This window comes from Podarcis tiliguerta (genome assembly GCF_965153285.1).
Source record: "Podarcis tiliguerta genome assembly, chromosome: 7".
NCBI classification, from domain to species: Eukaryota; Metazoa; Chordata; class Lepidosauria; order Squamata; family Lacertidae; genus Podarcis; species Podarcis tiliguerta.
In genome coordinates, this window is record NC_139540.1 from 36,335,559 (window position 1) to 36,357,226 (window position 21,668).

At 39.2% G+C, this 21,668-nt stretch overlaps 1 protein-coding gene across 3 annotated transcripts in view; it reads left to right on the forward strand.

The window, feature by feature from the left end:
• TOX (thymocyte selection associated high mobility group box) overlaps positions 1-21,668 on the forward strand; it is a 182,797-nt gene that overhangs the window by 152,724 nt on the left and 8,405 nt on the right. For all 3 annotated transcript variants that reach the window (XM_083451149.1, XM_083451150.1, XM_083451151.1), the window contains 2 exons: positions 12,615-12,695; positions 17,964-18,350. In XM_083451149.1, the coding sequence (XP_083307275.1) occupies positions 12,615-12,695; positions 17,964-18,350 (468 nt within the window). The remainder of the gene's footprint in view (positions 1-12,614; positions 12,696-17,963; positions 18,351-21,668) is intronic.

A 21,668-nucleotide genomic window follows, 5' to 3' on the forward strand; every position in this document is an offset into this window, starting at 1 on the left:
TGTTTATTTGACTGCCTGCACTCATATTTCCTTGTCCACGTCTTAGGATCTGTTTTGTAGACTTTCCTGCTGTGCCCATCCCCATGGTCAGTAAAGTGGGTGGCCCCAAGAGAAAGGTCCATTTCTGTGGTGGCACCATGACTGCTGGCTTTTCTGAAGGCCCTGAAAAGGAATCTTTTCCAGCTGCCCTTCCAGGCATGATGTTTGTTAGCTGAGTGACAGTCTGACAATTATGTTCTCCCCTGTTCTGTATTTTTTAAACTCAAGTGTTGATTTGCAGTGTTTTAAATTTTCTATGGCTTTTAATCTTTTGTTTTATCTATACACTGGTTTGGACAGGCAAGCTGCCTAAAGATACTTTAAATGAATAAAATAAAATAAAAACTTCCCGCATTGTTTGTGAAAGAAATATTGCTTATGGTGTTAGCATCTTCCATGTACATCTCTGAGCAAGACAAGACTGGCTTAGGTCATCTTGCCACCATTTTATCCCTATATTTCTTTTCAGCTGTGCCTTCAAATATTTACGACATGGGTACTAAGCTCTGCCACTGAATCTTGTGGTTTGGTTTGGTTTTAGGAATGTTGCCCTCTGTTCCCCCTCCACATCACTTGGCGTGCCCCTTTGGTTTCTTTGTAAGTAAACTTACACTGGCCATTTTTCTCTGCTCATGCAAAACATGCATGTGGCAATTAAGAGTTAAAAGTATTGTGATAAATGGAGCTTTCCTTGGCTTTCAGACAGAAATCTGAGTTAAAAGGCAGTGTAGGTAATTTTTCTTCCCCATTCTGGGAGTCTAAGAAAAAAACCAACAACTTAAATCCAAACCAGATGTAAATGTAAAATGAAACTTAAATTCCTAATTGGAGACCCAGTGAAGCTATAATAGAATGAACAAATTACAAACAAAATGTTCTTGTTTACATTAATATAACTGACTTCATGGCTTCAGCCAAAAGAGCTCAGTAAAACATGCCATTATGCTAAAAATGGAACGGCATGGCCACTCCAAAGTGCGCTGCGCAAAGTTCACCTATTATTTGTAATGCCACTGTTGTCAGTTGAGTCAAAGCAGGAATGGCCTGGTCCCAATATATGTGCATTTGCACGTGTATGTTTATTTAAACCTTGTACTTGGACCTTGTAGGAGGAAGACCAGTCTATGTTCCTAGGGACCCACTGCTTAATGATCAGATAAGACATGCCAGGGAACTGTTGGAGTGCTGTAACATATGCTTTCTTACAGGCTGCATAATTTGTTCTCAGTAATATTAGCTGCAACAGTTCAGCTCAATAGCAACACCTCATTATTTTATCCCTCAGTATTTATTCCTATGTTTGACGCCTCATGAAATTACTGTTAATGTGTTTATATAAGGGCAGATCTGACACAAGTGGGAAGGATTTAATTTCCCACTCAGTCTTTCCTGCTGATATGTCCTCTTTCCCCCTGGTAGAAGTGGCAAGTGTAAATAGTTAATTTGCTTCAATTATGAGCCTGTCCTGCTAAATTAGAAGCAGCAGGGATATGAAGAGCTAGAATTATACTTCTGAGGCAGCTGACAAATCCTCTGAGCCCACAAAATCAAATCATTTACTCCTCGCTGGTGTTCAAACACCCACTAGACAAATGCTGCAGCTTATTCTGTATCATTGGATGAAACTCAGATTTTATCCTGCCAATACTTAAGGAAATCAAAAGCATTTTGATGATACTGTCAACGTTGGTGTTGCTGTTTGCTTCATCTTTACCAAACTGAAAGCTTACAAGGGTTTGAAACATGGCTACTAAACATTTCTCATATTGCGTTAACACATGCAACCTGAAAACATGCTCATATTGATGGATGGTAATTAAGGAGTACAGGAATGCACCTTTAGTTGAAACAAGTACAATGGGGGTAAACCCCATTCATTATTTTTATATATATTATTCTATATTTTGTAACAATGACAACCTGTTGAGTCAATGACTTGAAATTTGTCATATGGTTTACTTGATGAGGTCTATGAATGTGCCAAATTTTAAAAGTGGCCAGAGGTACAGCATTATTTTAAAAGTGCTGAAAATAGATGCTTTGACCTTCTGGTGGAGTCTATATGTAATGCTTACTCCTTTTGTTATGGGATATGACAGTGTTATGGGATATGACAGATATGACAGGTGCATTGGTTAGATATGGGGTCACCAATCTTTGGGCACAAACAACCTGTTCCCTGCCTCACAACACCTGTCTCTGCAGCCCCGCTCCCACACATGCAGGTAAATAGCACATATAGCAGAATTTTTAAACACTATTTTAAAATAGTTTTTAATATTTTAATATATTATTAATCTGTTGTATTTTATAGTATTCTTTAAAATTTTAATATATTTAATCCATTTCATTTTAAAATACCATGTAAATTCAATTATAAAAAACTTTATGGTTTATGACCAGAGCTAAGGCTACCTTGTGTTGGATCAAGCTCTCCAAAGCCAGCTACTGATGTTCAGACATAGATAAATTCACAGGACGATTCCTCTAGCAATACAGTTAAAGCTCAAACAGCAAAACAGGACCAAGAAAACTGTGTGAGTTATCATCCTCCAATCATCTGGATTGAGCCTGAAAGACCAATGACAGATATTGGTGTGCAGAGGCTAAGTTGTAAGCAAAACCATTTAAGAATACCAATGTCATAATACTAAAAGCCTAAGAACCAGCACCAAAATAAACTACAATAAAGCATAATGTTAGTAAAAACCAGCCAGACACTGACACAACAGTCATAGTTTTAACTATGAATATTCATTTCCAGGACATTTATTCATTTTTTATTCATCATCAACACATTTAATTATTATTTTTCTTGCTCATAGAATGAAAGCATTATATCTTCTCAGACACTCACACAGGAAATAAAAATGAGTTGTGTCCAAACATTGTGTGAATTGAAATCTGTTTGTGCGATATGTTTTCTCACTCCCTCCCAGGCCAGCATACCCCAGCCCTGAAAAGCCTTGCTTCCATCTTGTCCATACATCAGGAAGGGCCTGGCATGAGAGGTTGCAGTGGGAAGAGGCAATCACAGAAAATTGGGCAAGAGGAAGCTGTATCATTTGTTTATATTTTGTTTCAAGAAGACCTCTTTCTGATAAAATAGTTTAATAAACCACTTTTTTAAAACGGCATTCATTTAGATACAAAAACATCCATGCTGCTTTGCTTTAGACATTTGGTTCCTTCATTACTTTCTACTCTTTTGGATGCAACTGTGCTTAATGAACTGCAACCCAAGTAGCTTGATAAAATGTCAACTGATGGTGAGATACTAGCATATTTACCTAAATATCAATACTGAAGTCTTCTATGCAAACTAAGTTTGTTCCCACTGGGTCTTGTGTGGTGTTCCCAATAATTTCTGTGGGAGTCAGATTTCAACACCTACAAGAGGATTCATAGACTGAAAATTATCGGCAATTTTGAGCAATTACATTTGAGATTTGTTTTCATATTTCTTTCAAATGTCTATCAAAATACAGCTAACTCACTCTTGCCACCTGTAATAGTTTCCATGAAAGATGACACATTTAAGTTGAGAGCTGCCCAGAGTGTCTGGGAAAACCCAGCCAGATGGGTAGGGTATAAATAATAAATTATTATTATAAGTATGTTATGTTTAGGCTGTTTGAAACTTCCTACACCCCAACACCATTGATGCAAAATCCTGGTGCTATCAACAAATCACTTGCTGATTCTTGCTATGAAGTAATGTGTTTATTAAAATGAGCATTTATCTCCCTTTTAAAATTATGTATTGACTTCTTAATATGTTCCTTCAATAATATCACACAGCAAGTATAATATTTAGCCTCAATACCCTCTAGTTTATTGATTCAATATAGAGCATATTAATTATCTAAGTCTCAAAGCATGATTGAGCAAGATTGCTGGCCTGGATCTAAACATTGCCTTGATGGGACACTGCCTGGAAACTCTAGCCTATGGAAACTCTTCAGTTCCATAAACTGAGTGGAGCTCAGTTCATTGAATGGGCTTCCCTACCCTTTCCTTTGCAGCCCCATGAAAATCCACTCTTAGCACTTGGACAACCCTCAAGAATGCCATGGCATGAGGGGCTGCTATCTGTCTTTGAAAGCTTGCCAAACCCTCTGAATTTGAATGTAGTAGCAGAGTAAGAGCTTACAAGAAAGATAGTATTGTCGTGGATGACTTTCCTTAAACACAGTCTCTGTATTTAAGAAGCCCAAAAGTCATGTTTTTGCCTGAGTAAGAGCCAAATTGTCCTATTAAATTTCTGTGTTGAATAGACGTGTGGAGAATTCAGCTCTTTGTGAGACTACTGTGCAATTTCTCCATCCATCACCATCAGGTTCATTAGTCAACTCACATTTAAGGCACCACCACTGACTCTACTTTTAGTAGCTTCACCGAGTGCAGTAAGCATGGTTAAATTGTATGAACCAATAAGTGAAACGTGATTTGTCTTAACATACTTACCATGAACATCAATTTAATTTTTTTAAAGCTTCTTGCAGCTTAATTTCCCATGAGAGTCCTGGTGAGATCCCATGGAGAAGAGTCCCGCCTTCATATTCCATTTCACCAGGCCTTAATTCTCGGGTTCACCATAATGAGGCTTAAAAAAATAATCCAAAGTTTATTGTGGTTCAGGAGCAGAGGTGTATCAGCCGAGGGTTGCAGCTGGGTGTTAACCCTTCCCTTTTCAGCTATATCCCCTTAAAATGTCTCTCTGCTGCTGCAGTGAGGCTTGAAAAAGCCTTCCATTGGCTCCAGTTGAAAGCTTTCTGCCTGCGCTCCCCCCCCCCCCAATATTCTCGAAGATTAAAGATGGGAAGGATGAATTCTTCCTCCGTAGCTGAACTTTCCAGAGTAATTAAACACACACACAAAATTAGGCTTGGGGGGGGGGGTCAGGGAAACAAAAGTAAATGTTTTTTTTATTTTTAAAAAATCATATTCATGGGAGGGGCAGCAGATAATGTGTGAGCATGTGATTATAGTATACAGTCATACCTTGGGTTGAATGTGCTTCAGGTTGAGCGCTTTCGGGTTTCGCTCCATGACAACCCAGAAGTAACAGAGCGCATTACTTCTGGGTTTCACCGCTCGCGCATGCACAGACACTCAAAATGACGTCGCGCGCATGCACGGAAGTGGCAAAACATGACCCGTGCACGTGCAGACGTGCTGCCGCATCTTACGTTCCATTCAGGATGCGAACGGGGCTCCGGAACAGATCCCGTTCACATCCCGAGGTACCACTGTATATGGTTGCAGTGCATGTGGTTATGCTTTGTATGTAGTGCCCAGTTTATCCAAGAAATAGAATATATATATCAAATCCTAACAATCAACGACACTAATGGGAAACCTGTGGGTCCTTCAGATGTTGCTGGGCTACTACTCCCATCACCCCTGACCATTGACCATGTCCGCTAGGGGTGATGGGAGTTAAGAGTGCAACAAAATTTGGAGGAGCACAGGTTATACCTCCCTGATTTAAGAGTGTTAGCCCAAAGCTACATAACAAAAATTTTCCACAAAAACCACTCAGAGAAAGGTCAGGATGGAGAGAGAGAGATTTTAGGGCTTCCAGAAAACCTGAGTAGTTGTAGTGAAGAACTACAAGATTAAACAGGTTTTCCTTCATGTTGAGAAATGATTTTACACACACACCCCAAAAAACTCCCAATCCTTCCCACTTGCAGCATGTGGAATGACTAGGAGCTACATTTTATGTTAGTTAAAATTAGTAGTACAGTAGTAGTAGTAGTTAGTCATTTTATCTTGCCCAAGGCAACCCAAAGTGACTTACAACTAAATATTAAAAGCAAAACATCTAGCCTAGCACATAAAAAGAAGCAGCACAAATAACTTATGTATTCACTTTCATGCTTCTGAGTAATATGATAAACAAAAACAGGAGGCTGCTTGAATTCCATATGTAGTAAGAGAAGAACAACAAGTGTTTGGGTTGCCTTTAACTAGTTGTCTTTCCAATTCTCTATTTTTTCCAACACTAATGGGCCATGGTTGTGCTTAGCCTCTCCAAAAGTGGAAGGAGGCATTCTCACATTGATAAAATGCAGTTGTGAATATTATCTCTCACCTGCAAGTCTCTTAATCTACCATTTATGCCTAAAGGGCTGTAATATTTGGCATCTGCAAAAAGAATATGGGTGGAACACACTGTCTTTCGTAAGTATTTTATGTGCCGCAATTGCCACCCATCTTGTGTCTCCAGCTGCCTGCAGTCTATGGGGCATGCTGAGGCTGGCGCAAAAGGTGAAGATCTGGCTTTTGCTGCCAACAGATTGCATTCCCATTCAGACTTGTGTTCTAGTCAATATTGGTTGTACATACCAACCCTTTGATGGGCCTATAAAGCCAACCAGTTCCCACCTACAGCTCAGACATAAGACTAGAAATTCTTCAATTCACCTTTACCCGGGTGCTTGCAAATGGCCTAGTAAGCCCTAAACACAGTTGATTCTACTGTTGTATCCATGGATAACATGGTTTAGCCTGCCAAGAGGAACTATGCTCCAGAAGGGAATTGTTTGGGGAGGGTTAAGGTGAATTGGATTAAATCAGAACAGTATGAATCGTGATTCAAACTACTAGTGATCTAAATCTTCTGGTTCATATATTTCCTCAGCAACTTTAACAGCTAATTGGTTGTTACACTAATTAAAGCACCCAAGTTTATATTTGAATTGAGCCTTTTCAGAACGTAATCCAAAAAATTTAACTATTCATTTCTAACTTCTAACATTCATTTTTGCTGTACAGATTTGAGGTTTGATGCAGGCTAAATTAGCTGAAATCAATGGGAAAAGTTGTAATTCCCATTGAAACTAGTTGGATCTAGTTCATCTAACTTAGTATGGATCTGTCCATAGTTGCTTAAAGACAAGAAAGCACTTGTGAAATCAATTATTTGTTTAAGGACACTGTTGTTGTCATTGTTGTTTAGTCGTGTCCGACTCTTCATGACCCCATGGACCAGAGCACTCCTGTCTTCCACTGCCTCCCACATTTTGGTCAGACTTATGCTGGTAACTTCCATATCTTTCTGGTATAATTCCTCTGTGTATTCTTGCCACCCTTTGATGTCTTCTGCTTCTGTTAGGTCCTTATAAGGACACTAGGCAAGATCTAGCTAATGCAATGAGGAAGGAAAGACCATGAGTCTCAAAGTACTTCTCTGCACAGCTCATAATTAATTTTCTTCCAGAAGATGAAGTAATGCCCACCAAACTAAGCTGCTTTCAAACTGGGCTACATGACATGACAGCTGTATATTAGCATTAGAGGCAGTATGCATACCAGTTGCAGGGAAACTGCAGTTGCAAAGCAGTTGCTGTTGGGCTTTCCATAAGTATCTGAGTGGCCATTGTGGGAAATGGGATGGTGGACTAGATCAGCCTTTGGTCTTCTCGTGTCTTTATGTTTAATGCTTGCAGTACATGGATATAGCTAAATGGAGATGGCTTCCCAAGTCTTAATTTCTAATGCAGTTACTGTCAGGCCCCTGATACCCAACAGTTTTTTTTTAACTTCCTTCAATTCAAAACCACATGGAAGTACAATCCAAACTGAACTCTGCATAGTCAATAGCCCTTTATTGTGAATGCTGCACCCGTATCAAAATAAAGCTGCCACTGTGTGGTAAAATGTGAGTTTTCACATGATATTTGAATCTTGGGACTTGAGCCTACCATGTGTCTACAGGATTATTCCACTTTAGTCATAATATTTCCCTGTCACGGTTGTCCTGTTTAAACTATAAGACTAAGACTAGTTTTATTGCACCACAATCTTAAAAGAAACCCAGAAAGTGCTTAGAAATGCTTAGCACCTAAGACTGTGCATGACTGGATAGGGGAAATGGCACTATGTTTGTATGATAGGGTGCCATAATCATGCTTGCATAAAAAGCTCTATAGAAACACTATTAATTGGACTTACAAAATGAGAAATGCCAGGAATAAATCTCTGTGATCTTTTATTCTTATTGGGCTCTATTTTTTGTTTTGAAAATGAAATAACACAATTATGCAGATGTATTCAAACAGAGAGTGCAATTTGCATTCTTGCCTCTTCTTTCAGGTCAGGCAAATTTAATTTTAGCTGCTGGGGAGGGGAAAAACCTGTCAGCTAACGGGTGTTTCATTTCCTTGAAACAAACAATACGTTTTAGCAATAACCACAAACAATCAACTCAGAAACGCAACTTGTTATAAATCCTTTCTGAAACAAAATGAGCTCAGCTTTGTAATCTGAAGAAATTGCAAAAGAATGCACACATGCCGTTGCACAGCAAGAACCAATCTATTATATTTATTCCTCTCTCGATATTTACAGCTTTAGTATCCTAGGATGCCTGTTTCTCCATTATGATCTTATGTTTCCCTGGGATGCAAAATCTTTAATCCTTTTAAGCAACCTCTGGGTTTTCCCAGCAGAGATCAGAGGGACCTGCATGCTCTTGAAAACACAGCTTTGATGGAATAAAATAAAGCACATTTCATAGGAATAATGAGGCACCACTTCACAAATAATTTTGCAGTTTAGAAATCTACTTAGGAGTATGTAAGTGTTCTTCTTCTTTGGTAATCACTCGTAGCCAAGTAAGATTGTCTTCCATGAACATGGTCTTAACAGTGAGTCTGTAAGTGACTGTAGAGGCCAATTCTGGATCCACATATCCTTCCACAGTAGAGACATAGGCTTCCAGATGGGAGTTGATCATGGTGAGGGTTTGCCAAACGTGGCTTCGTCTTAGCACATTTCTCCTTTTCGTCCTGAGTTTCAGCATTTTCAAAATCCATGACACCTTTTGTAAAGGCTGTTCTCCAATTGGAGTGCTCACAGGTCAGGGTTTCCCAATTGTCAGAGCTTATACTACATTTTTTAAGATTTGCATTAAGAGAGTCTTTGTTGACCACCAGCATTACGGTTTCCATTTTTAAGTTCGGAATATAGTAGTTGCTTTGGAAGACGATAATCAGACATCTGAACAACATGACCAGTCCAATGAAGTTGTTGTTGAAGAATCATTGCTTCAACACTGGTGATCTTTGCATCTTCCAGTACACTGGCATTAGTTTGCTTGTCTTCCCAAGTGATATGTTAAATTTTTCGGAGACACTGTTGATGGAATCTTTCGAGGAGTTGGAGATGGCATTTATAAGTGCTCCATGTTTCACAAGCATATAGTAAGGTTGGTAGTACAATAGCTTTGTAAACAAACATTTTGGTTTCCCTGTGAATGTCCCAGTCCTCAAACACTCTATACTTCAATTGAGAGAAAGCTGCATTCGCAGAGCTCAGGCAATGCTGGATTTTGGCATCATTGTCGGCCCTTGTATGAAGATAACTGCCCAGGTAGGAGAAATGATCGACACTTTCCAACGTTACACCAGTGAGTTGGATTTGTGGCGCTGCAGAGCCGTTGTTTTGTGCTTGTTGGTGCAGCACTTTGGTTTTTGGGATGTTGAGAGATAGGCCAAAGCTTTTCATAAGCTTCTGCGAATATATTTAGGATGGTTTGGAGGTCTTCCTTTGAGTGTTCACACACTACGTTGTCATCAGCATGCTGAAATTCTATGATGGAAGTTATAGTAACCTTACCCTTTGCTTTCAGCCTACTCAGATTAAAGAGCTTTCCATCTGTTTGATTTCTAGTCTGGTGGGGAATTTTCCTTCTACAAAATTTAGGATCATGGCAATGAAAATAATAAATAGAGTTGGGGCGATAACACAACACTGTTTAACACCTGATCCCACTGTGAATGGTTTGCTTTGAGAGCCATTGTTATCTTCGATTGTTGCTGTCATATTATCAGGGAGGAGCTGAAGGATGTTCACAAATTTATCTGGGCAGCCAAATTTCAGAAGGAGAGTCCACAGGGCATTACAATTTAGTGTTGAGGGCCCTAGTCAGGTCAATAAACATCATATACAGGGGTTGGTTTTGCTCTCTGCATTTTTCTTGTAGCTGTCGTGTGGTGAAAATCATGTCCACTGTTCCCCCTAGAAGGTTGAAAACCATTTTGGGATTCAGGAAGCATAGCCTCAGATATTGTTAGAAGATAAGATCCTTGCCAGAATTTTGCTTGCTGCAGCTAATAAATAGATGCCTCAATAGTTTCCACAATCTGTTCTATCACCTTTCTAAAAAAAGAAATTGATAATTTTTGCATCCCTAAAGTCTGCTGGGATCTCCCAGATTTTTTTTAATGAGCTTGTGAGCTTGTGTGCATGTTTAATTCTGCCCTCTTCGGCAGGCATCCCATCAGGTCCACTGGCTTTGTTGTTTTTCATTGGTTAATAGCTGTACACAACTCTCCCAGATCTGGAGATATTGCAAGCTCATCTCTAATTTGTTTTTGCGGAATTTGTGAGAAGACTTCAGCAGCTATGGGGGAATTGCAGTTAAGGAGATGCTGTTAATGTTCTTTCCAGCTCGTGCAATAGCTTATCTTTTAGAAGTGTGGTACCATCTGTTGAGGATAGGGGGCAAATGCCATGATTTATTGACCCATAGATGGTCTTTGTGGCTTTAAATAAACTCTGTGCGTCATGAGTGCCTGCTAAGTGCTGGATCTCTTGAGGGTTTTTTATCCACCAGGTGTTCTTTAGTTCTCTGGCTCTGTGTATGCCCATGTAGCTCGGTAAGAATCTGTGCATAAATGATAATATTAGTAGAAATAGTAAATATTAATAATAATTAATAGTTCACTCTATTTCTGACATTCAGAGGTGAATATTCTGACTTATATATCCAAAATGGCAATACAGTGGTACCTTGGGTTAAGAACTTAATTCGTTCTGGAGGTCCGTTCTTAACCTGAAACTGTTTTTAACCTGAGGTACCACTTTAGCTAATGGGGCCTCCTGCTGCCACTGCGCCACCATCGTGCGATTTATGTTCTCATCCTGAAGCAAGGTTCTTAACCCAAGGTACTATTTCTGGGTTAGCGGAGCCTGTAACCTGAAGTGTCTATAACCTGAAGCGTCTGTAACCCAAGGTTCCACTATATCCCTACACAATATGGAGTTTCTGAGAAACACAAACATTTACAAAAGTACAATAAAAAGCTTATTGGCCATAGAATGCTGACTGTCTATTGTGGAAGAAAAACAGGAATGTATGGGAGAAGGGTGGAATGGAGTCTGGTGGAGGGCATTGCTAGCTGGCTGAATCACTGATCGGGAGCTCTGTACACTGCAACGGTTTGTTGTAGGTCCTACATGTTGATAATGCCAATAAATGAAAATCAACCAGGAGATAGCCATGACTAAGTTCCAACATAAATGGGCACAGATAACTTCAGTATTACGATTTGCAAGTTTGTAATTAGATTGGAGATGTTTCTTATTCTGACATTAGCAGCTCCTATTGCTATTTTTATAAGATAGGTGACTTATGATGCAAAATAGCTACCATAGTTCAACAGACATGGCTTCCTTATTACATGAGTGCAGTACCCACTCTGTGGAGATGAGTGAGTACCTCAGGTGATAATCTTACCACTTTTTAATTAGCATCTCAAAATGGCCACACAAATTATTTCTTAGGGCAGCTAGTTCTGTTCTGACTTGATATTTCTGACAGTTGAAAGAAGAAGGTGCAGAGACATGATGAACTTTGCCCTCTTTGCCTTTGCAAGTCAACATGTCATACCCAATCTTATTGGATGGGATCCAGACCAAGCTAGTTACACATTAGTCCCCTTGAGATCAATAGGACTTCATTTAGTCATGACTAATGTGTCCCAGAAATTTATGTAGGACTAAATGTGTGGTTAAATGTGGTCAGGATCTGACTTGTTTAATTTAGGTCAGCCCAAGAGAGGTTCTTTCATAAAGACCACCATATAGTAATTGCTGGAAATACTTCACTGTGGCAGGTTATATGGCCATATACCAGTGCCAGCCACTGCCAGGAATCTGTGGCATGAAAACATACATGCTCCAAGTGATCAGAGTGAACTGTAGGTCAGCCCAAGTGACTCTTGCCACTCCACAGAGCCCCTCCCATGCAGGAAACATTTCAAGGAGCTTCTACAAGATGACAGTAACATAAAATCGGAGTTTGAGTAAACCAAACTAATCCTAATTGCATATTATTATTCTTACTGCATTTATTCATCATTTACAATATAAAATGTCTCAAGGCGAACTACAAAAGCATACATAATACAGAATGTAATATACATCAAAAATATATGAGAACATTATGTTCATCCTAATGTAATAAAAGATTCTCAAAATATAGTAGCTTTGATCAACCACATTAAAAAAAACAATTATTATTCACTCTCCATTCATTTTTAGCTTTATTTTTTAATTGGATTATGGTGTTTTTGTCATGTGGATAGTGTTGAGCATTGTTTTTCACATTTCAACTGCTATCTTGCTTGCTTAGTTAACAAACAAGCAAAAGTTTGCAAGGTAAAAAAGATAAAGAGAATAGGGAAGTTTGCTGCTGCAGTGTAAATATTGCAGGTTATGATATTTTAATTTATAGCCCAACAAGCCTAGTTGCTGATTTGCCACTCTTCCTTCTTTTTCAGGTGTATAAAAAGAAAACTGAAGCTGCAAAGAAGGAATATCTGAAGCAGTTAGCTGCATACAGAGCAAGCCTTGTATCCAAGGTAACATGTTTTTAATATTTAATATTGAAAGTCACCCTGATAAGTTGTTTTTTTTAATGGCCGGGTGTAAACCTTAATAATAAATTAATAAATAAATAGGCATTGGATGGATTATAGGTGTTCCAGCCATATTTTTTTATTGTCCAGCTGCTTAATATGTAAACAACAATTATTGCTTCTCTAAGCTTTTAAGTTAATTCTGGGAATTGCTGCTTAATACAAACAGCTGTTTGTTTATGCTAGATGGCAAACCCTATCCCCCTTTCATTTCCATAGCTCAGAGGCATGAGCAGGACCACAAATGAAATATAAAATTGACTATTGATAAATCTTACGTCTGCCAATGGAAAGTTGGACCGCAACCAGTAACTGGCTGTTTTGATTTCCAGTAGTTTGCGTGTACTTGTACAACATGATCACCACCTTGTAGGTGACAAATGGACTAGTTGTACACGGCATGGGCTTGGATTAGTGCCTTGTACTAATGGAAAAGCCACTTTTGAAAAGGCAAGGTAGCTTCTCCACCCTTCAGTTTCTGCCAATACCTTCCTCCTGCTGCATCCCTCTGCGCCTTTTCCAATGCTGTTCCAAAGGGTTCCTTGACCTTCAGGAGTCGGGGTGCAGAGGGTATATAGAGAAGGATTGGTGTACAAGAGAAGCTGTGTTTCCAGTTTGGATCCAATCCATTTTTCTCCTCTCTCTCTCTCTCTCTCTTTTTCTCCCCCCCCCCCCCGAAATAAATGTACCTACATGTTATCCTTTATCTATGTAACCCATTGTAAGCATCCGTATGCTGGTGCAGCAAGTCTTAACAACATATTTGAAAGTCCTATATATTCAACTACAGTGGCTTGAAATGAGAAGTGTTTTCATGCTGATGAGTCTAAAATTTGATATTTCAATACTCTAGATTTATTTTATTTTATTTGTTAGGATTACCAGTTGCCAAAAGGTGACCACTGTTCACTTGGAATTGATGATACAAATGTACATTAGTCTCCATTAAATATATTACAATGTTTGCTAGAGCTTTTCTCAAAGCCTATTCCCCTGTCTTAGAATTATTGAAATTAATGGGGCTACAGTCAAGCTGTTTGATGTGTGTGGAAATAAATATATAAAGTAAAAAATCACATTACAAAGCTTTTTTTATAATGCTATTCAGATTATGATATTATTTATAATACTGACTAAGCTTTTGCATTGCCCTTAGTTGCAACTTTTACTACTTTTGCTAGTAGTTTGTATAGCAAATTGTATAGCCTTATTTAAAATGCTGTGAATTGCAATTTTGAATGTTAAAAAACAAGCACTTTTATTGCTTAACATGGCATTTTTGTGTTCAAGCTGATAGTAGATATGTTAGTTTACCTGTTGAGTCGATATTTATAAAGTATTTTATGGAGGCAGCTCTAGAAGCTTAGGATATAAAACATGCCTCGTTTTATTTCAAAAGATATAATGTGCTATTTAGATCAAACTGGGGCCCCTTCTACATGCAATCAAATATAGTATCTAACATGTAACATTCATTTCATGAATGATTTAGGCATTACGCCTCCTCCTTTGGAGAACAGCTACATTTGTTAGGGGGCTACTTTGGGACTCAGGTGCAGGATGTTGAGTCCACACTCCAACTGGCATCAAGACTCTTTTAAAAATATTATAATCTGTTTATTCAAATATTTACATAAGAATCTACATATATTATTATGAATAAAAGAAAATAGATATATGAGATGATCCAAGATATAAACAGGTAAAAATATAACTCAACCAGTGTTTATAAAAGCATGTATGTAGATAATTTCATTCCTTGTAAAACTCTATCGTTATTCAAATCAGCAGACACATAAAAATCCCCATTGAAACCTGAATAAAGGGTATTATCATAACAGTATTTAGATAGCTAAAAATATAAGCAAATATTACTATATGTCCTCTAAAGAATATGAATTAATTAAGTCTTGCACTTTGTTATTATGATTGCCCTTTTGCCAGAGCTGCCTGCCTGTCCATGTCTACAAGTCTGATATCCCAGGACTTGGCACAGATATTTTAAACACTTTACAAATATTAGACTGTCTTTGAAAGACATAGAACAAATAAACCAGACAGGTCTTTCTTTCCAAATTTAGTAACAAGTTTCGCTTTCTGAACCACTGAAGTCTTTCCCCTTAAGCTGGTAAAACCTTTCAGCTTTCAAACAAATGTCCTCACACCATCACTGATGCTGCACTTCCAATGCCTGGGTCCCAGCATCCTTAATCTGTCACTTCCTAGCTCTGGTACTCTGGATTCTTGGCCCCATCTCCTCTCTACCATCACCACTCCCTGCTTTTTCTCCAGCCCTCCATTGCTGGCTGCAGCCTAAAGAGGCAGGGGTCTAGGATCATAGAATTGTTGCATTAGAAGGGACCCCAGGGGTCATCTCGCCCAACTTCCTCAGAGAACAATTAACATCCAACCCAACCAGGCAGGCTGGTAATTCTATCTCTAGCCCAGGCTTCCTCAACCTCAGCCCTCAAGATGTTTTGGGCCTACAACTCCCATGATCCCTAGCTAGCAGGACCAGTGGTCAGGGATTATGGGAAATGTAGTCTCAAAACATCTGGAGGGCTGAGGTTGAGGAAGCCTGATCTAGCCCCTGAGACTCTGCCAAGCTGCACTCTTCACTGAACCTCACCTGTTTCCTCTTCTAGTGTTTTTACGTGGCTAGAATGTGATAATTACTCTTGCTTGCCTGTATGGAGAGTGGAGTGTGTCTGACCACACATATTTTGCCACACCCACCACAAGTGCATGCCTCCACCCCACCAATAAGGTTGCATTTGAGGGAATGCAGTTCTAAGGCTGAAGAAGGTTCCCCACCCTAGTGGGGTACATAACACCAGAACAGCGAAACAATGCTATTAGTCAATTCCCACTCAGTTTAAGAGAGCTTTAGAGAACGTTAAAACCCTTCACACTGAGAAAGAAAATGACTCCCACTCAGTATGGTCCAACATTTCTTTTATGCCACCGTAATAATAATAATAAAAAAATAGAGCTACATTTTAAATCTATTGCCTTGTGTTTGGGTTTTCTGTGTGCAAGTGGAGTAGTATATCACATTGGGTGCAGGTGGAACGCATATTCTTACCTATGCGCCGAGAATTAAATTCCCTTTATCATTTCCATTTAATTTTGCTCAGTTTACTGGAGAAAATATGTTTTTGTTGCCATCATTACTACAGCTTGACTTGGGCAAATGAAGTTATCATCTTTTTCATTGTATATCATTGCGCATAATGAACCAATTTCTGTAATGTGCATATTGGCTGATTGGTGGTGATGGTGCATACATCAAAAGGAATACAAATGGTTCTTCACAGGCTCCAGTGACCCCAGAGTGCCTGGAGTAACGTTAAACTTATTTTGACTTGTAAATGGAGGAAATGTGACATGGAGGTTATAGAATAAGGGCATATATGCATCTTCCAACTCTTGTTTTGACATAGTACTGCCTTCTTTCAAAGGAACATTTTATCTCTCTCTTTTTTCCCTGGCATGTTTCACCTTCCACTAGTTATTCATTCAACTTCTCCCTAAGAGATGAATTATTATTCAGGTACATATCCACTGGCAAGCCCCGGGGGAGTTAATCTCTTGCTCTTTGCTGCATTTATGTGAGCACATCTAGTTTATAAGTCAGCTCTGATGAAATGACTGTGGGGAAAACTGATGTAAATAAACTTTTAAATATATATATGTTATATGGAAGTTACTGGGAAACACAGTTATCCACTGATTGTTCCAAAAAGTTTCTTTTTAAAAGAAATGTTGCTGGATAACTTTGTGTTCATAAATGTATATTGGGTTGATGACCTGGAATTAGTAGAGCTGAGCCTGCTGCAGGTAATTTCTGAGACCTTGCATAGACTTCTCTCTAGGGCAGAGATGAGGAGTGCAACTCCCATCCTTCTGGGCTCAATGGAGTTGGAGTCTCACAGCACCTGGAAGGCCACAGGTCCCATGTCCCATATCAGTTCCACAGGCGTTCGGCAATGAGTCTGCTTCATCCTGCTTGAGATCTATAGAAGGAGCTTCTGTGTAGCTGCAGAAAAGCCCTCTAAACACAAGTCTTGGTTTGTTTTTACTTATTTTATTTAACAAATTTTATATATTGCTTGATTGTAAGTAGAACCTCTAAGAGGTCTACAAACAGTAGTGTAGTCAGTATCACAATGTCATTCACAAATAGTGATGTGATAATTACTGAACAGTCGTTCATTACTTTTCTTTTCGAAGTAATAATAATAAAAGCCATGTCCCCCTCCTTTCTCAGTGCCCTTGGCCATACTTTGGCGGAGATGCTCACCTAGGCACTTCATCTGCTCTTGTCCCACCCTTTCTCTCATTTCCATCTACCACTCAATGCCTCTCAATGGGCCACCTGGAATGAGCAAGGATTCATATGCAAATCAGCTACAGAATGTAGAAACAACAGTAAGGACTTGGCCATGCCTCCTCTTATCCCACTGCTTTCTCCCAGGGAAAACTGTTCTTTAGTGATCAGTCAGAGCAAACAGCAATTCCAGTTTTCCCCAGATTGCCATTTGTTCTGATCTATCGCTAAAGAGCGGGTTTGAGAGGGGGAAACTGCTCGGACCCATATCTAGAAAGCGTGGCTCAAGCAGAAAACTGCTTGGACTTGTGCTTTCTAGGCTCGGCACAAACAGAAATGTGGGTGAGCCCAAAGACTTCAACTCAATGAGAATGAAGGTGAATGCAGAGGCAAGAGATAGTAGGAGGAAAACAATGGGGTCAGGGAGAGAGAAAAAATATTAAGGATGCATTTGCATGCCTTCTCAGAGGTAGTAACTACATCATGCAAGTCAGTAAGTGGTATGTTACATAGCTGGACATATTCATGACAGGAAAATGTTTGTCTAATTCCAGGCTCTTGTTTTCAAGGTCATGTACAACTTCTTGTTTTGACTTGCCTTTAGGTTTCCATTGCTGTGTCTTTTATTATTTTACATTTGGGCAAGCAGAAGAAACTAAGAGCTTGTTGCAGTCGAGCCCTGCTTTAGTCTTTACATAAGCATCTGCTTAGCCTCTGTGAGAACAGAATGCTGGACTAGACAGCCCTTTGCTCTGATTCAGCAGGGCCTTTTGTACATTCGTAACCATGTCATGCATTCATTCACTTTGGCTATAATGCTTACAGCACTAACAGCCTTTAAGTATTGTCTGGTGTTTTTGTTTTATTTTTTTTCTGAACAGAGCTACAATGAACCTGTGGATGTTAAGGTATCCCAGCAACCTCAGATGATGAACACAAAGCAGTCAGTATTCCATGGATCTACACAGCCTCATTCGGCATTGTATCTAAGTTCCCATTACCACCAACAAGGAGGAATGAATCCTCACATAACAGCCATACATCCCAATATTCCTAGGAATATAGCACCTAAGCCTAACAGCCAAATGCCAGTGACTGTTTCCATAGCCAATATGGCTGTGTCTCCACCTCCATCCCTTCAGATGAGTCCTCCTCTTCACCCGCACCTCAGTATACAACAACACCAGCCACTTACAATGCAGCAGTCCATTGGGAACCAGCTACCAATGCAGGTCCAGTCCGCTTTGCATTCACCTACAATGCAACAAGTAAGTCCTACCTGTGTTTTTAATCTCTGATGATGCATTAATATTTGTGTTACTTCCCATTTTTGCATTGGCTTAGAGTTCCAGGTTTCATATTGCAGCTGCGAGTTATGATCCCCAGAAATCTGCTTCTCCCTATGGAGGAAAACCAGATGGTTCCTGTTCTCTAACCATATAAAAAGTCAAACACGTGTAGACAACTTGCAGGCTAGCATGAGCAAGGCAAAAGCTTAGCTGGTTATTGTATGTGAACCTATCTTCTTCCAAGCTTGTGGCCGCTTTGTAGCGTTGTTGAACACAGGAAGCTGCCTTAGCTTGAGTCAGATCATTAGTTTGTCTACCCAAGTATTGCTCACTGTGACTAGCACTTCCTTTCCAGACCCTCAGCTGGAGATGCCAAGAACAGAACCTGGGACTTTCTGCATGCAATGCATGTATCAAAGTCCTGATGCCCCACAACCATGCTACTTCCTTTGTGATAGCAACAAGTGAGCTAGTTCATTGCATAGAAGTAGGGAGATGCCAGGAGGTTCTGCGCTCTTGCTTCCCCTGTCCATTTCTGGTGTGTATGTGAATGCTATTAGAACTTATGCAAACAAAGGAGAGAAATGTTGTGGCAATTAGAGCTATGATTCATACCATTAATCATTCTGAATTCCAGTACCGTGTTTTATTCTTTTTATTCATCAACAACACTTAAGAGGAGTCTTCCCCTAAGCTTACAGCTCCCATATCTCTGACCATTGGCTGTGCAAGCTGGGCCTGATGGCAGCTGAAATTCAAAACTTCTGGAAAGCACCCAGTCAGGGGGAAATGCATAGTAAAGTTCAGATGGGCCTTATTCTACATTGTGTTATTTCAACTAGAATATCAAAGTACTTGTTCCTCGGCCCCAAAATGAAAGAACTCCATTATTTTCACTTGATATTCCTCTTAGTCTTTTCTTTCTGATATACTTTTTTTTTAACATTAAAAGACAGGTTATAAGAGGCATACCATCAATTTATATTGCAGTATGAAATCAGTAGCATCTTGTTTGTGGACTTTTGTGACCCTGCCCTCAATGCTAGGCATTATTCAGATGTTTTCATTTAGTGTGCACTCAGGTGACCAGAGCTTTTTCCTAAGTGGTGTCAGTTAATTTAGATTCTCAATATATGAAGGTTTCCCCAATTATTTCCTCCCAATGTGCTTTAACTTATATATGTTATAATGAACCCATTATGTTCCTCATTCACTTAGATTCATTGCCCCTCTCAGAAGTTTCTCACAGGTCACCTGTCAGATATTACCTTCTAAATCATGAGCTTCATTAGAAAAATGCAACCTAAATGAAGTCTAGCTAAATTAGTCACATTTCTTTTTATTTTTCATAGGCTAACAAGACATTTATACAGGAATTTTGTGTTCACACTGAAAACAAAAAGCACTACAATTTTTTTTTAAAAAAACAACACACCATACCATTTCCCCACATCTTCTAGAGAATTTGGTAACAGAAACATTGTTGCCATTATGTGTGTAACTGTCTGGTTTTTGGTAACACAGATACTCCTAAAATGAGTGATATATACTCATAAAATGAATCAACAGTCCCAATGAAACTCCATTGCTGTTTTCAATAAAACAGAACAAAAGTCGTGTATAGGGAACCCAAAGTCTACCTACTGAATGTCTACTGTGTGTTTGCAAAGATTTGCAAGCACTCTGGTTAACTTCCTAGAATACTGAAGTTCATGGATCTTGAGCCAACTCCCTTCTCACCCATCCCAGTAAGACCAAACTGCCTGCCTGCCCTGTGAAAGACTTCTTTCATACAGCTTTTTGTCATTTATTACATGAGTGGTAACTATCACATACCTCTATCCTCATAGTGCTAGTATGCTGTTCATTCTCCTGTTCTGTCACACCAGCCTTCCCCAAGCTGGTGACCTCTGGATGTTTTGGTCCGTAACTTCCACCATTAGCCTCAGCCAGCTTGGTCAGGGATGAGGGAACCTGTAGTTCCACACCATGCAGAGGTCACCAGCTTGGGGAAGGCTGTGTTGAACTAGAGATAGAAGTACTGATCTACTAAGCTGTTGTTTTTCTATGTTACCATGATAGAAGGCCTACAATTCCATTCTTTATTTTTATCACTTCCGTTGCAATGTGATCACATGGGTGGCCTTTTCAGACATTGCAGCTTCACTTCTTCCGATCTGTTTTTATCCCGTCAGTTCTCGGGCATGCTGCATTTTCACCACTCTTTATTTTCCCTGCCCTCCATTTCCCCCCACGTACCATGTTTCTGAATGTGGCTAACAGGCATGGGGAGAGGGAATCATTAATATCTGTCAACTGTCCTTATAACCTTAAGGGAAAATCTTTGTATGATATCACACAGACATATTTTCAATTTCCTTGTGTAATAAACAGATGCTTTAGGATTTGGATGCAATTTAAAGGTTTAAAAAACATCACATTGAGATTGATGAATAAATCAGTTGTGAAGACAAAAACATTGATGCCTGTTGAAAATACCTCTCCAGACAGGCAGGAAATGAAATTAGTTCCCGGTAAAGTGTAGAGATGAGGATCGCACTTTAGGTTCTGCTGCAGGCTTTTTAGTACTTGCTACAGTCGCACACAAAAACCCCAGCTAGGGATACAGAAATCTAATTAAAGAGCAAATGTCCCGTCTGACATCAAATTAATCTTTATCAAGTCCCCTATTTTTATTTCAATCTGGCGCAAGAAAATGAAACTTAAAATTCGAGGCATGTTGCAAAACAGTTGCTGATTTTATCTTGAGCATTACAAAGCAAAACATTTGGCATTGTCTCATTAGCCCACAGAGCATCCATTTTCTGATATTTTTTATTGCATTGTTGTTTGCAAAACCCTTACATGAAATTCTATTTAAGCCATTCTGCATCAGAGTGGCACAAGCGTCCAGTGAATATTATAGACTGCTTGAAACAGTAGCCAAGAAATTTGGCCTTTTGTTAGCTTTGCAATTCTAAAATTCTTCAGTTATATTTTGTTAGCTTTGGCTTAAACCTTTTCGGCAAATATTAGAACAGCAACATGATTTCCTGGGTTGTGGGAAGCTCCTACATCTGTTTTGTTGGTTTGTAACAGGGGAGAAGGGAGCCTTCATTAATAAGGAATCCTGATAACCCAAGGTTCAAAGAACTATTAATTATGGTATGACATATTTTGTTCCTTGTTGTTTTCAATCAGTATCCATAACTGTGACTGCTTTTGTACATAGGAAAAACAAACGAAAGTAAGAGCCATTAGTCGAAATTCAAGAAAAGCCACTAATCAGAGCTGACA